Source organism: Dendropsophus ebraccatus, chromosome 5, assembly GCF_027789765.1.
Source record: "Dendropsophus ebraccatus isolate aDenEbr1 chromosome 5, aDenEbr1.pat, whole genome shotgun sequence".
NCBI classification, from domain to species: domain Eukaryota; kingdom Metazoa; phylum Chordata; class Amphibia; order Anura; family Hylidae; genus Dendropsophus; species Dendropsophus ebraccatus.
The window spans coordinates 2,328,289-2,345,515 of record NC_091458.1 but is presented as its reverse complement, the minus strand read 5'-3'; the positions used below and the strand labels follow the sequence as shown (position 1 = coordinate 2,345,515).

The window sequence follows — 17,227 nt, the reverse complement described above, 5'->3', positions numbered from 1 at the left end:
CCTCCTCCCCCCACACATCATACATATACTAGGGGGGGACTGCAGCATCATCCCCTCCTCCCCCACACATCATACATATACTAGGGGGGGACTGCAGCATCATCCCCTCCTCCCCCCACACATCATACATATACTAGGGGGGGACTGCAGCATCATCCCCTCCTCCCCCCACACATCATACATATACTGAGGGGGGGGGACTGCAGCATCATCCCCTCCTCCCCCCACACATCATACATATACTAAGGGGGAAACTGCAGCATCATCCCCTCCTTATCCCCACACACATCATACATATACTGAGGGGGGGGGGGGCTGCAGCATCACCCCCTCCTCCCCCACACATCATACATATACTGAGGGGGGGGGGACTGCAGCATCATCCCCTCCTCCCCCCACACATCATACATATACTAGGGGGGGACTGCGGCATCATCCCCTCCTCCCCCCACACATCATACATATACTGAGGGGGACTGCAGCATCATCCCCTCCTCCCCCCACACATCATACATATACTGAGGGGGGGGGGACTGCAGCATCATCCCCTCCTCCCCCCACACATCATACATATACTAGGGGGGGACTGCGGCATCATCCCCTCCTCCCCCCACACATCATACATATACTGAGGGGGACTGCAGCATCACCCCCTCCTCCCCTTACACATCATACATATACTGAGGGGGGGGGGCTGCAGCATCACCCCCTCCTCCCCTTACACATCATACATATACTAGGGGGGGACTGCAGCATCATCCCCTCCTCCCCCCACACATCATACATATACTGAGGGGGGGGGGGGCTGCAGCATCATCCCCTCCTCCCCCACACATCATACATATACTGAGGGGGGGGGCTGCATCATCATCCCCTCCTCCCCCCACACATCATACATATACTAGGGGGGGACTGCAGCATCATCCCCTCCTCCCCCCACACATCATACATATACTAGGGGGGGACTGCAGCATCATCCCCTCCTCCCCCACACATCATACATATACTGAGGGGGGGGGCTGCAGCATCACCCCCTCCTCCCCTTACACATCATACATATACTAGGGGGGGCTGCAGCATCATCCCCTCCTCCCCCCACACATCATACATATACTGAGGGGGGGGGGACTGCAGCATCATCCCCTCCTCCCCCACACATCATACATATACTAGGGGGGGACTGCGGCATCATCCCCTCCTCCCCCCACACATCATACATATACTGAGGGGGGGGGACTGCAGCATCATCCCCTCCTCCCCCCACACATCATACATATACTAGGGGGGGGACTGCAGCATCACCCCCTCCTCCCCTTACACATCATACATATACTAGGGGGGGACTGCAGCATCATCCCCTCCTCCCCCCACACATCATACATATACTGAGGGGGGGGGGGCTGCAGCATCATCCCCTCCTCCCCCACACATCATACATATACTGAGGGGGGGGGGCTGCAGCATCATCCCCTCCTCCCCCCACACATCATACATATACTAGGGGGGGACTGCAGCATCATCCCCTCCTCCCCCCACACATCATACATATACTAGGGGGGGACTGCAGCATCATCCCCTCCTCCCCCACACATCATACATATACTGAGGGGGGGGGGACTGCAGCATCATCCCCTCCTCCCCCACACATCATACATATACTAGGGGGGGACTGCAGCATCATCCCCTCCTCCCCCCACACATCATACATATACTAGGGGGGGACTGCAGCATCATCCCCTCCTCCCCCACACATCATACATATACTAGGGGGGGGACTGCAGCATCATCCCCTCCTCCCCCACACATCATACATATACTGAGGGGGGGGGGACTGCAGCATCATCCCCTCCTCCCCTCCATGGATCAGCCTATCACCCTGCCTTATGTCCTCCACCCCTGCTGACCATAACATCACTGGGCACCTGAATAAAATACATCCGATTCTCATGGGTGAAAGCGGCATCTACTGCCCCCTGCAGGTTAGTCCAGGTGTGATTGAGAGGCCAGGCGTGCCATCCATCCTTATTGCTGTCCACTCGGAAGTACCAGCCTCCTGGAGAGAAGATAGAGATCAGTGGGTCCCTCATCCCCGTGCCCCCGTGCCCACAGTCCACCCCTCGCCCCCAGGCCCACAGTCCACCCCTCGCCCCCAGGCCCACAGTCCACCCCTCCTCCACGTGCCCACAGTTTGCCCCTCGCCCCCACAGTCCACCCCTCGCCCCGTGCCCACAGTCCACCCCTCGCCCACAGTCCACCCCTCGCCCCCGTGCCCACAGTCCACCCCTCGCCCCCGTGCCCACAGTCAGCGCTCACAGTCTACCCCTCACCCCCGGGCCCACAGTCCGCCCCCACAGTCCACCCCTCCTCCACGTGCCCACAGTCCACCCCTCGCCCCCCATGCCCACAGTCCACCCCTCGCCCCCGGGCCCACAGTCCGCCCCCATGCCCACAGTCCACCCCTCGCCCCCGGGCCCACAGTCTGCCCCCACAGTCCACCCCTCCTCCACGTGCCCACAGTCCACCCCTCGCCCCGTGCTCACAGTCCACCCCTCGCCCCCGGGCCCACAGTCCGCCCCCATGCCCACAGACCACCCCTCGCCCCCGGGCCCACAGTCCACCCCTCGTCCCCGGGCCCACAGTCCACCCCTCGTCCCCGGGCCCACAGTCCACCCCTCGTCCCCGGGCCCACAGTCCACCCCTCGTCCCCGGGCCCACAGTCCACCCCTCGTCCCCGGGCCCACAGTCCACCCCTCGTCCCCGGGCCCACAGTCCACCCCTCGTCCCCGGGCCCACAGTCCACCCCTCGTCCCCGGGCCCACAGTCCACCCCTCGTCCCCGGGCCCACAGTCCACCCCTCGCGTCCGGGCCCACAGTCCACCCCTCGCGTCCGGGCCCACAGTCCACCCCTCCTCCACGTGCCCACAGTTTGCCCCTCGCCCCCACAGTCCACCCCTCGCCCCGTGCCCACAGTCCACCCCTCGCCCCCGTGCCCACAGTCCACCCCTTGCCCCATGCCCGCCCCTCGCCCGGTGCACACAGTCCGCTGACATGGGCACAGTCACCTCGGAAGGCGTAGATACGGGACTTGTCATCAGAGCTGAAGGCCTCAAAAGATCTATTGCTGCAGCGGTTGTTGATGGCCGTAAGCGTGGCGTTGTGTCGGGCAGCGTGTCCGTGTCCTGGGAGGAGGAGAAGCACAGCATGAGGTCAGGGAGGTGATGGAGCGGTTCTCCCCCAGGGTCTGTAATGGGGCATGGAGTAAGGAGAGGATATGTCCACCATGATGGCGCCCCATGTTACTCACCTCTCCCCGGACACCTGACAAAGTAATCCCTGGTGTCCAGCGGTCGTGGCGACAGGACCTGCCCGCTCACCGGATCAAATCGGGTAAAGTTGATGCCACTGAAGCAGTAATATCTCTCCAGCCACCTGACAGCAGCCGTGCACCTCCCCAGGGCCGCCCAGTGCCGCTGCTTTACCGCCGGCTTCTCCACATAGCTGTAGATATATACCGTGTCATCTGGGGAGAGAGAGATAGAGCGTCAGTGACTCCCACCCTCATACCGTAACCTCCCCGGTGCCCCCGGGGCAACAGGCCAGGGTATATACCCCATGACTATACCCTGGGGAACAGGCCAGAGTATATACCCCTAGACAATACCCCGGCAACAGGCCAGGGTATATACCCCCAGACTATACCCTGGGGAACAGGCCAGAGTATATACCCCTAGACTATACCCGGGGCAACAGGCCAGGGTATATACCCCCAGACTATACCCGGGGCAACAGGCCAGGGTTTATACCCCCAGACTATACCCAGAGCAACAGGCCAGAGTATATATCCCCAGACTATACCCGGGGCAACAGGCCAGAGTATATACCCCCAGACTATACCCTGGGGAACAGGCCAGAGTATATACCCCCAGACTATACCCTGGGGAACAGGCCAGAGTATATACCCCTAGACTATACCCGGGGCAACAGGCCAGAGTATATACCCCTAGACTATACCCGGGGCAACAGGCCAGGGTATATACCCCCAGACTATACCCGGGGCAACAGGCCAGAGTATATACCCCCAGACTATACCCTGGGGAACAGGCCAGAGTATATACCCCTAGACAATACCCGGGGCAACAGGCCAGGGTATATACCCCCAGACTATACCCTGGGGAACAGGCCAGAGTATATACCCCTAGACTATACCCGGGGCAACAGGCCAGGGTATATACCCCCAGACTATACCCTGGGGAACAGGCCAGAGTATATACCCCTAGACTATACCCGGGGGAACAGGCCAGAGTATATACCCCCAGACTATACCCGGGGGAACAGGCCAGAGTATATACCCCCAGACTATACCCGGGGCAACAGGCCAGAGTATATACCCCTAGACTATACCCTGGGGAACAGGCCAGGGTATATACCCCCAGACTATACCCTGGGGAACAGGCCAGAGTATATACCCCCAGACTATACCCAGGGCAACAGGCCAGAGTATATATCCCCAGACTATACCCTGGGGAACAGGCCAGGGTATATACCCCCAGACTATACCCGGAGCAACAGGCCAGGGTATATACCCCCAGACTATACCCGGAGCAACAGGCCAGAGTATATATCCCCAGACTATACCCTGGGGAACAGGCCAGAGTATATACCCCCGGACTATACCCTGGGGAACAGGCCAGAGTATATACCCCCGGACTATACCCTGGGGAACAGGCCAGGCTATATACCTGCAGTGTCCCAGAACAGGCTGTGTTTCTCACTTTTATTACTATAGCCATGCCTGTCCTGGAAACTATATGCACTGCAGCTGTGACTATATAGTCCCTATTACGCTCAGGTTCATGTGTTTATCTTGTGTGCATAACTCTGTGCAGTGGTATGCAAAGGCTGGTGATCACGTGACCGTGCCCTGTAACCATGGTTCCTCCAATGGCCGTCGAGCTTTGGCCAGGAGTACCATGTGACTTCCCCTTGCTAGTTAGTTCCGGCCCCTGCTCCCAAGCAAGGAAGTCGTGTGTTTGTGTCCCTCTTCACCTTCAGAAGAGTGGACCTGGTGCTCTGCTGTAACAGATCCTGGCTGTCCGTCTGCCCAAGTGCCTGGAGTATCCTCTCATCTGGGTGTCGTTCCTGTTATTCATCTCCTCATCAAGTCAAGATTCATACCGCAAGTACTCTAATCCACCCAGCCTCTCTATTCCTCTCTCACTACTACTCCCATCATCCGGCACGTTTCACCTCAGCCTATGCAGCACCACCTTAGCTCTGTCTATATAAGTCTGCTATATACCTGGTTGCATCCGGAAGAGACTGTTGCTACCAGTTACCTCAGTTACAATAAAAGTGTAACCACCGCTGTTACTGAGCCCTGGCATTGGTGTCCGTGTACTGGTGCCCTGACTAGGTACAGCGAAGAATCGCATGCCCAGTATCCCGCATAGAACCGCAGACTGGCCTACAGCTGTGCCACCCTTGTGCCAGTACCGTGACAACTCTATACCCTGCAGCTGCCCCGGTTCCTGCCAGCTAGTAACACCTGCACTGCGGAGTGGCCATCACGGGTCAGGGCATCGCATTTTTGGCGTCACGAACAGGATACACCACGCGGTGTCTATTAACCTACTGTCTACCAGCTAGTCATCCCCCTCAGAGACATTGCCTACAAAGAGGTTAAACCAGGGGCTAGCGTACTGTTTCCCGCGCGCACGTGCATGCCGTCCAAGCCCCGCCCCGGCCCCTGCATCATTTAAGCCTCCGTTGCCGGGGGGGGAAGGAGATTGTGCCTGGGCCACCGGAAGTGCCAGGCCTGACTTCCGCCCTATTCATCTCCGATCCCGGACACCCTGGATTACAGGACCCGCTGATCCTGCAGCCTGTCGTCATCGCTGTTCCCTGCCAGGCGCAGCACACCGGAACACAGCAACATGTCCACTGGTCACGGCAGCGATTCCGATGGCTCGGGAAGTCCGTCTGCGGCACGGGCTGCCCGCTCTGCTCCGGCAGCTATAGCTACCGCAGCAGTGCCGTTCTTCATTGGGCCCTCCAATCTCCCCAGCTATAAAGGAGAACCCCACACATTAGCTGCTTTTAAAGAAAAGATCTCCCGCACCCTTAAACTTGTCTCACTCTCTCCCCCTCAGCAGGTGCAGTTGCTGCTAGGACAACTCGAGGGTCCCGCTGCAGAGGAGGTGCGATCATGGCCCGCTACGGAGAAGGCTGATGTGCAGCAGATCCTGGCCCGGCTGGGTAAGAGTTTGAGGTACAATCACCCACAGAGGTCCGCCTTAAGTTCTACGACCGACGACAAAGGAAGGGCGCGGAGCGGGCGCAGTATACACCGATCAGCACATGACGTGTAATACAGCGATCAGCACATGGCGTGTAATACACCGATCAGCACATGGCGTGTAATACACCGATCAGCACATGACGTGTAATACACCGATCAGCACATGTAATACACCGATCAGCACATGGCGTGTAATACACCGATCAGCACATGACGTGTAATACACCGATCAGCACATGGCATGTAATACACCGATCAGCACATGACGTGTAATACACCGATCAGCACATGGCGTGTAATACACCGATAAGCACATGGCGTGTAATACACCGATCAGCACATGTAATACACCGATCAGCACATGTAATACACCGATCAGCACATGGCGTGTAATACACCGATCAGCACATGTAATACACCGATCAGCACATGTAATACACCGATCAGCACATGTAATACACCGATCAGCACATGACGTGTAATACACCGATCAGCACATGTAATACACCGATCAGCACATGTAATACACCGATCAGCACATGTAATACACCGATCAGCACATGTAATACACCGATCAGCACATGTAATACACCGATCAGCACATGGCGTGTAATACACCGATCAGCACATGATGTGACCTGCCAGTCCTGCAGAGATAGGAGACATCGCACTTTTTAACAAAGTACACAAAGAGACAGTGAGAAAACCAGTGAAGTGATAACATTGTGACCTGGAGGGATATAAGTCTCTTTTATAGGGGTTGTCCGGCGCTAAAAAATTATTAACAGAATAACACACATTACAAAGTTATACAACTTTGTAATGTATGTTATGTCTGTGAATGTCCCCCTTCCCCGTGTCCCACCACCCCCGCCCGTGTACCCGGAAGTGTTGGTGCATTATACATTACCTGATCCGTGTCGAGGGCCGTCCGCCATTTTGTGTCAAACGTCATCTTCGGACCGACGGCCGAATCCCTGCCGCCGTCCCCCCTCCGTCGCGTCACAACTGTGCTCAGCCGCGATTGGCTGAGCACAGTTATCGCGGCAGATGACGCAGCGGAGGGGGGGGGGGCGGCGGCAGGGATTCGGCCGTCGGTCCGAAGATGACTTTTGACACAAAATGGCGGACGGCCCTCGACACGGATCAGGTAATGTATAATGCACCAACACTTCCGGGTACACGGGCGGGGGTGGTGGGACACGGGGAAGGGGGCCATTCACAGACATAACATACAGTACAAAGTTGTATAACTTTGTAATGTGTGTTATTCTGTGAATAATTTTTTAGCGCCGGACAACCCCTTTAAGCTATTTTATACAGCAGGGTATACTCTGGCCTAGGCTATTTTATACAGCGAGGTATACTCTGGCCTAGGCTATTTTATACCCCGGGGTATACTCTGGTCTAGGCTATTTTATACAGCGGGGTATACTCCGGCCTAGGCTATTTTATACAGCGGGGTATACTCCGGCCTAGGCTATTTTATACAGCGGGGTATACTCTGGCCTAGGCTATTTTATACAGTGGGGTATACTCTGGCCTAGGCTATTTTATACAGCGGGGTATATTCTGGCCTAGGCTATTTTATACAGCGATGTATACTCTGGCCTAGGCTATTTTATACAGCGGGGTATACTCTGGTCTAGGCTATTTTATACAGCGGGGTATACTCCGGCCTAGGCTATTTTATACAGTGGGGTATACTCTGGCCTAGGCTATGTTATACAGCGGGGTATACCCTGGCCTAGGCTATTTTATACAGCGGGGTATACTCTGGCCTAGGCTATTTTATACAGCGGGGTATACTCTGGCCTAGGCTATTTTATACAGCGGGGTATACTCCGGCCTAGGCTATTTTATACAGCGGGGTATACTCTGGCCTAGGCTATTTTATACAGCGGGGTATATTCTGGCCTGGAGGGGTATACTCTGGCCTAGCCCATTTTATACCCGGGTATATTCTGGCCTGGAGGGGTATACTCTGGCCTAGCCCATTTTATACCCGGGTATATTCTGGCCTGGAGGGGTATACTCTTGCAGTGTCCCAGAACATGCAGACTACTACTCCTATTATGGTCATTTCTATTGCTGTGTCCATGCCTGTTCTGGTAAGTGTTTGCACTGCAACTGCTGCTGGTTTTCCCCTAGTATTCTCTGGTATTGTGCATTCTCATGTGTATTGTCATGTATTCCTGTGTATTATTACAGTGTACAGTGGTATGCAAGGCTGTTGATCACGTGACCTGTAACCATGGTTCCTCCAATGGCCGACTGGTTCTGGCCAGGAGCAACCATGTGACCTCCCACTTCCTCCTAACAAGTTAGTCTTCCCCCTGCTTCCAAGCAAGGAGGATGTGTGTCGTCCCTCTCCTGCCTCAGAGGAGTTGGGCTTCTTCTCTGCAGCCTCTTCACCATAAGAAGAGTGACTGATTCTGCTGCTGTATTCAAGTCTTCGGCTGTATCTTCCTGCTCAAGTGACCGGATTCTTCTCTCTCATCTGGGTGTCATTCCGTTATCTCTCCTCATCGCTACAAGGATTCACAGCAAGTATTATTCTCAAGCTAATCCACCCAGCAACGCTATTTCTCTCATACTCCTACTCCCATCATCCGGCACGTATTCTCACAGCCTATGCAGCACCACTCCTGCTTTATTTGTCAAAGCCTGCTATATACCCGGTTGCATCCGGACAGAACTGTTGCTACTAGTTACCTTTTCTATAATAAAACCGCTGTTACTGAACCCTGGCATTGGTGTCCACTAACTGGTGCCCTGACTAAGTGCAGCGAAGAATCGCATGCCCATCATCACCCGCAGATTCCACAGACCGGCCCTACAGCTGTGCCGCCCTCAGGCCTATACCGTGACAAGTATAACCCCTGCAGCTGCCCCGGTCATTGCCCGCTCATAACACCAGCACTGCGGAAGTGGCCCCCAGGGGCCAGGGCATCGCACTCTGGCCTAGCCCATTTTATACCCGGGTATATTCTGGCCTGGAGGGGTATACTCTGGCCTAGCCCATTTTATATCCGGGTATATTCAGGCCTGGAGGGGTATACTCTGGCCTAGCCCATTTTATATCCGGGTATATTCTGGCCTGGAGGGGTATACTCTGGCCTAGCCCATTTTATACCCGGGTATAATCTGGACGGGGGTTAATCTGGCCTGCTACACCGGCACTTGTGTGGTGAGCCCCCGGATGATGTTGTAGCGATGGGACGGCCGGTCATTTGCTCCATGGAACTGTGACGCCACTACTGTGGTGGATGGCCGAGATACAGCCGGACCTTAGGGTTTTGTCATGTGATGCCAGTGCCAGGTGGGCACACAGATGTGATGGCACGCCTGCTGTTATAGTGTAAGGCCGGTTGTACCCTTCTCCCCTGTGGTCAGTGTCCTGTCGGGCTGCTACCGGGTCTCTTGGGATAGTGTAGTCACAGGTGGTCATGACTCGGTGTAGGAGGAGGCGGTATAATAACCCTCCCGGATAGTAGGACCCACCACCCACAGAATGGGGGGGATGTCCCAAGGCCGCGGTGTATATGCTGTGCAGGTGGTGGTGAGTAATCTCAGAGTCTGTGGATAACATTGACTTGGTTTACTACTTGTAGGGTAAATTCACACAGGCGGATCCGCAGCGGATTTAATGCCGCGAATTCACAGCTAAATCGGCAGCGGATCGATCCCCTGTGAATTTCAATGCAATTACATACTCGGAGCGGGATTGTCATCTCGCTGCCAGTATGTAAGTGCCGGCCGCATTAACCCCCGCCGCCGGGGATGATACATTACCGGCACCACAATCCAGCCACGTCTGAGGCTCCCAGAGGTCCCACGCAGCCGATCAGTGACTGTGACGGGGCCGTGCACTGATTGGTTGTGCCTCAGTTGGTTGGTGGAGCCTCAGATGGCACCGGATCGTGGTGCCGGTAATGTATCATCCTGGGTGGCGGGGGTAAATGCGGCCGGCACTTACGTACTGGCAGCGGGATGACAATCCTGCTGCGAGTATGTAATTGCATTGGAATTCACAGGGGATCGATCCGCTCCCGATTTAGCTGCGTATTCGCAGCGTTAAATCCGCTGCAGATCCGCCCGTGTGAATTTACCCGTGAAGGTGCAGCAGGTGATACAACAGATCTTTGATACAGTTCCAATAAATACACAAACATAAAACCACCAGATCTGTGGGATAAGTGCGGAGTAGGATGTAGTAGAGTTGATAAGGTTGTACTGAGGTAGTAGAGAGGAGGGGGCCGTGAGAGTGTGAACCCAAGTAGTAATTTGTTCTGCCAGGATGTTGGAGCATGAAGAAGAAGAAAGAAGAAGAAGAAACAGCCTGTGCCTGTGTTGTGACCTTTCCTATAGTCTTTACACCACCTTATGCCCACTAGCTTTGGTGGAACCGTACCAATGGGTGACACAGTCCCCAGACCTTGTTACCTGGGATGAATGGTTAGGATTTCCTAAGTATAGCTGCGCTGCGAGATGGAGTTCATAGACTTTACGCAGCTTTGCTCCACCCGGATCAGTTCCTAGCTCTTTGGCTCTCTTGTGGATACTGTCCTGCACTGTGGTTACTCCTAGTCCTCTGCGTGGGTTGACGTTATCTGTAGGCTAGTCCTCTCCTGAAGGGCTTAACAGAGCATTACACAGCGTGTGTGGTGCTTCAAGAAAAAGGTTTGTCAGAGAGCTCCATTCTACGTTCTACCCATGCGGGGTACTGACTAAGACCGACTTGTAGAGGGGCCCAGGTAGATCCACGGTGGAGAGCTATCTGAGCTGCGTCCTTTCTCCACCAAAGCTCAGCTAAAACTCCTTCTTCACCCAAGGGACTAACTTCCTACTTCAGCTGCGCAGCTTCTAGACCTTAGTTACACACTATAGTGACATCTAGTGGTCATCTCTGGTAACACTATAGCTGTGACAAGACCACAAACAAGTACAGACTTCTATAAGGGGTGTAAAGGATAGCAACACCCACAGTGGGACACCACACCTGCCCAGGTAACCAGGTGCTGAAGCCGGCCCTGCAGTGACTCCCACCATCTCACTGTAACCTTCCCGGTGTCTTCCGTTACGGCTCATCATTACAGATTCTGACCTTTGAAGAAGATGACACTGTCCGTCCGGCACTCGCCCCGGTGACACTCTACGGCTGCGTCCAGGTCATCAGGAATTCCAGGGAACTCTTGGCTGATCGGACGAGGGAAACCACTCACCAAATTACCTTCAAAGAAACTCCAGACCTGGGAGCCCTGAAACAAAGCAGCAGTGAAGGTCAGGAGCAACACAAGGCCGCGGAGGAGGCTACATGACCACAGACCTACGCGCCTGGGATCACTTTGCTGGGGTTCTCCATGGAGGCCGACTATTGGCTCATCTCTTAGTCGGTGACTATTGATGTTCCTCACCATTGATGTTCCTCACCTTGAAGAGATAGATCCTCTGGTGCTCCTGTGGCTTTTCCTCGTTGTAGTTCCTGAAGGCGGCATCGATAGGTCCGGTCACCCCGGCCCAGCTCTCATTTATACCGCACGTTGGCCCCTGGAACCCCATCCATTCTGAATCTCCTGAAAAGAGAAGGATATAAGACCCCTGGGACTCCTAGAGTATACGGGAGCGAGCTGCTATACAGGAGCAGATACAGGGGGACTCCTAGAGGAGATGGTATACGGGAGTGAGCTGGTATATGGGAGCAGATACTGGAGTCTGGAAGGAGGAGGCGGTATACGGGAGCAGATACTGGGGGGACTCCTAGAGGAGGCGGTATACGGGAGCAGATACTGGGGGGACTCCTAGAGGAGGCAGTATACGGGAGCAGATACTGGGGGACTCCTAGAGGAGGCAGTATACGGGAGCAGATACTAGGGCCTGGAGGGAGGAGGCGGTATATGGCAGCAGATACAGGGGGACTCCTAATGGTATACGGGACTCAGCTGGTATATGGGAGCAGAGGAAGGAGGAAGCGGTATACAGGAGCAGGTACTGGGGGACTCCTAGAGGAGGTGGTATACGGGAGCAGATACAGGGGGACTCCTAGAGGAGGCGGTATACAGGAGTGAGCTGGTATACGGGAGCAGGTACAGGGGGACTCCTAGAGGAGGCGGTATACGGGAGCAGATACATGGGGACTCCTAGAGGAGGCAGTATACGGGAGCAGATACAGGGGGACTCCTAGAGGAGGCGGTATACGGGAGCAGGTACTGGGGGACTCCTAGAGGAGGCGGTATACAGGAGTGAGCTGGTATACGGGAGCAGATACTGGGGGACTCCTAGAGGAGGCGGTATACGGGAGCAGGTACAGGGGGACTCCTAGAGGAGGCGGTATACGGGAGCAGATACAGGGGGACTCCTAGAGGAGGCGGTATACGGGAGCAGATACTGAGTGACTCCTAGAGGAGGCGGTATACGGGAGCAGATACTGGGGGACTCCTAGAGGAGGCGGTATACGGGAGCAGATACTGGGGGACTCCTAGAGGAGGCGGTATACGGGAGCAGATACTGGGGGACTCCTAGAGGAGGCGGTATACGGGAGCAGATACTGAGGGACTCCTAGAGGAGGCGGTATACGGGAGCAGGTACTGGGGGACTCCTAGAGGAGGCGGTATACAGGAGTGAGCTGGTATACGGGAGCAGGTACAGGGGGACTCCTAGAGGAGGCGGTATACGGGAGCAGATACTGAGGGACTCCTAGAGGAGGCGGTATACGGGAGCAGATACTGGGGGACTCCTAGAGGAGGCGGTATACGGGAGCAGATACTGGGGGACTCCTAGAGGAGGCGGTATACGGGAGCAGATACTGGGGGACTCCTAGAGGAGGCGGTATACGGGAGCAGATACTGGGGGACTCCTAGAGGAGGCGGTATACGGGAGCAGATACTGGGGGACTCCTAGAGGAGGCGGTATACGGGAGCAGATACTGGGGGACTCCTAGAGGAGGCGGTATACGGGAGCAGATACTGGGGGACTCCTAGAGGAGGCGGTATACGGGAGCAGATACTGGGGGGACTCCTAGAGGAGGCGGTATACGGGAGCAGATACTGGGGCCCTTCTGGCGATTCTCAATGTTCCTGTCAGTCGGTTGATAACACTGGTCAAGAGCCAAAAAGGTTCCGACAGGAAAACAATTGATCTTAACTAATTTTTGGGGCTGAGATCGAAAATGATGTTCAAATTTTGAAATTGTCTGTAATGTCCAAGATATAGAGGCACTTTCTATACTTCTCACAGCCTGTGATACAATCCTGGGAAAAGTTTGCATCATCCACTGGTAGATTGCATCATCTTAAAATGACCAATATGGAAAAAAGGTATCAGGGTAAGGCTAGGTTCACACGGTTTTTGAAATCCGTTTTTTTTTTTTGCAAGCAAAAAACGGATGAAAAAAAAAGTTTGCATTTGTGTGCATCCGTTCTTCCATTGACTTCCATTATAAAAATAAAAAAAAACGGACCAAAACAGATCTGTTTTTTTGACGGACACAAAAGTAGTGTCAGCTAAGTTTTTGTGTCCGTTAAAAAAACGGATCCTTTTTTTTTTTTTTTTTACAATGGAAAAATGGATCAAAACAGATGCACACAAATGCATCCTTTTTTTGCAAAAAAGACGGATTGCAAAACCGCAGTGTGAACCTAGCCTAAGGTATGGGGGTAAATGGAAGCCATCAATGCTGGCAGATTACTGTTGGACAGTTATCAGAGACAATCCCATGTATGAATACAAAAGACAGGTGTAAATGCAGCGAGAAGCCATGGAATAAGGAGCGACATCCCAGAGGTCAAGAAACATTAGTCATTTGTACAAATTCTTGGATCTGCCTGTAAATTGCAGCTGATCTCAGATAGAACGACGTTTCCTAGGAATATATTTCAGGGGTTTCTGAGCAGTAACCGCGATTCCTTATGATGCAGAAGTAATAAATATGTCGGCTATTATACTGGATCCTATACAATTCAGTCACATGAGAACTCTCCCATATCATAGATACTAGAGACAATTCACAGTCACATGAGAACTCTCCGATATCATAGAAACTAGAGACATTTCACAGTCACATGAGAACTCTCCGATATCATAGAAACTAGAGACAATTCAGTCACATGAGAACTCTCCGATATCATAGAAACTAGAGACAACTCAGTCACATGAGAACTCTCCGATATCATAGAAACTAGAGACAATTCACAGTCACATGAGAAATCTCCGATATCATAGAAACTAGAGACAATTCACAGTCACATGAGAACTCTCCTATATCATAGAAACTAGAGACAATTCACAGTCACATGAAAACTCTCCCATATCATAGAAACTAGAGACAATTCACAGTCACATGAGAACTCTCCGATATCATAGAAACTAGAGACAATTCACAGTCACATGAGAACTCTGAGATATCATAGAAACTAGAGACAATTCACAGTCACATGAGAACTCTCCCATATCATAGAAACTAGAGACAATTCACAGTCACATGAGAACTGATATCATAGAAACTAGAGACAATTCACAGTCACATGAGAACTCTCCGATATCATAGAAACTAGAGACAATTCACAGTCACATGAGAACTCTCCGATATCATAGAAACTAGAGACAATTCACAGTCACATGAGAACTCTGCCATATCATAGAAACTAGAGACAATTCACAGTCACATGAGAACTCTCCGATATCATAGAAACTAGAAACAATTCACAGTCACATGAGAACTCTCCCATATCATAGAAACTAGAGACAATTCAGTCACATGAGAACTCTCCGATATCATAGAAACTAGAGACAATTCACAGTCACATGAGAACTCTCCCATATCATAGAAACTAGAGACAATTCACAGTCACATGAGAACTCTCCCATATCATAGAAACTAGAGACAATTCAGTCACATGAGAACTCTGAGATATTATAGAAACTAGAGACAATTCACAGTCACATGAGAGCTCTCCCATATCATAGAAACTAGAGACAATTCACAGTCACATGAGAACTCTCCGATATCATAGAAACTAGAGACAATTCACAGTCACATGAGAAATCTCCGATATCATAGAAAGTAGAGACAATTCACAGTCACATGAGAACTCTGAGATATCATAGAAACTAGAGACAATTCACAGTCACATGAGAACTCTCCGATATCATAGATACTAGAGACAATTCACAGTCACATGAGAACTCTCCGATATCATAGAAACTAGAGACAATTCAGTCACATGAGAACTCTCTGATCTCATAGAAACTAGAGACAATTCAGTCACATGAGAACTCTCTGATCTCATAGAAACTAGAGACAATTCAGTCACATGAGAACTCTCCGATATCATAGAAACTAGAGACAATTCACAGTCACATGAGAACTCTCCGATATCATAGAAACTAGAGACAATTCACAGTCACATGAGAACTCTCTGATCTCATAGAAACTAGAGACAATTCAGTCACATGAGAACTCTCCGATATCATAGAAAGTAGAGACAATTCACAGTCACATGAGAACTCTCCGATATCATAGAAACTAGAGACAATTCACAGTCACATGAGAACTCTCCTATATCATAGAAACTAGAGACAATTCACAGTCACATGATAACTCTCCTATATCATAGAAACTAGAGACAATTCACAGTCACATGATAACTCTCCTATATCATAGAAACTAGAGACAATTCACAGTCACATGAGAACTCTCCGATATCATAGAAACTAGAGACAATTCACAGTCACATGAGAACTCTCCAATATCATAGAAACTAGAGACAATTCAGTCACATGAGAACTCTCCGATATCATGGAAACTAGAGACAATTCACAGTCACATAGAACTCTCTGATCTCATAGAAACTAGAGACAATTCACAGTCACATGAGAACTCCCCGATATCATAGAAACTAGAGACAATTCACAGTCACATGAGAATTCTCCGATATCATAGAAACTAGAGACAATTCACAGTCACATGAGAATTCTCCGATATCATAGAAACTAGAGACAATTCAGTCACATGAGAACTCTCCCATATCATAGAAACTAGAGACAATTCACAGTCACATGAGAACTCTCCGACATCATAGAAACTAGAGACAATTCACAGTCACATGAGAACTCTGAGATATCATAGAAACTAGAGACAATTCACAGTCACATGAGAACTCTCCCATATCATAGAAACTAGAGACAATTCACAGTCACATGAGAACTCTGAGATATCATAGAAACTAGAGACAATTCACAGTCACATGAGAACTCTCCGATATCATAGAAACTAGAGACAATTCACAGTCACATGAGAAATCTCCGATATCATAGAAACTAGAGACAATTCACAGTCACATGAGAACTCTCCGATATCATAGAAACTAGACACAATTCACAGTCACATGAGAACTCTCCGATATCATAGATACTAGAGACAATTCACAGTCACATGAGAACTCTCCGATATCATAGAAACTAGAGACAATTCACAGTCACATGAGACGTCTCCCATATCATAGAAACTAGAGACAATTCACAGTCACATGAGAACTCTCCCATATCATAGAAACTAGAGACAATTCACAGTCACATGAGACCTCTCCCATATCATAGAAACTAGAGACAATTCAGTCACATGAGACCTCTCCCATATCATAGAAACTAGAGACAATTCACAGTCACATGAGAACTCTCCGATATCATAGATACTAGAGACAATTCACAGTCACATGAGAACTCTCCCATATCATAGAAACTAGAGACAATTCACAGTCACATGAGAACTCTCCGATATCATAGAAACTAGAGAGAATTCACAGTCACATGAGAACTCTCCCATATCATAGAAACTAGAGACAATTCAGTCACATGAGAACTCTCCCATATCATAGAAACTAGAGACAATTCACAGTCACATGAGAACTCTCCCATATCATAGAAACTAGA

The 17,227-nt window shown here is 51.5% G+C and overlaps 1 protein-coding gene across 1 annotated transcript in view; it reads right to left on the bottom strand.

The window, feature by feature from the left end:
• HPX (hemopexin) overlaps window positions 1–17,227 on the bottom strand; it is a 63,914-nt gene that overhangs the window by 10,013 nt on the left and 36,674 nt on the right. The window contains exons 4-8 of the mRNA XM_069969299.1: window positions 11,732–11,874; window positions 11,406–11,559; window positions 3,305–3,520; window positions 3,063–3,179; window positions 1,923–2,053 (exon numbers count right to left, since the gene is read on the bottom strand). Coding sequence (XP_069825400.1) covers window positions 1,923–2,053; window positions 3,063–3,179; window positions 3,305–3,520; window positions 11,406–11,559; window positions 11,732–11,874 — 761 coding nt within the window. The remainder of the gene's footprint in view (window positions 1–1,922; window positions 2,054–3,062; window positions 3,180–3,304; window positions 3,521–11,405; window positions 11,560–11,731; window positions 11,875–17,227) is intronic.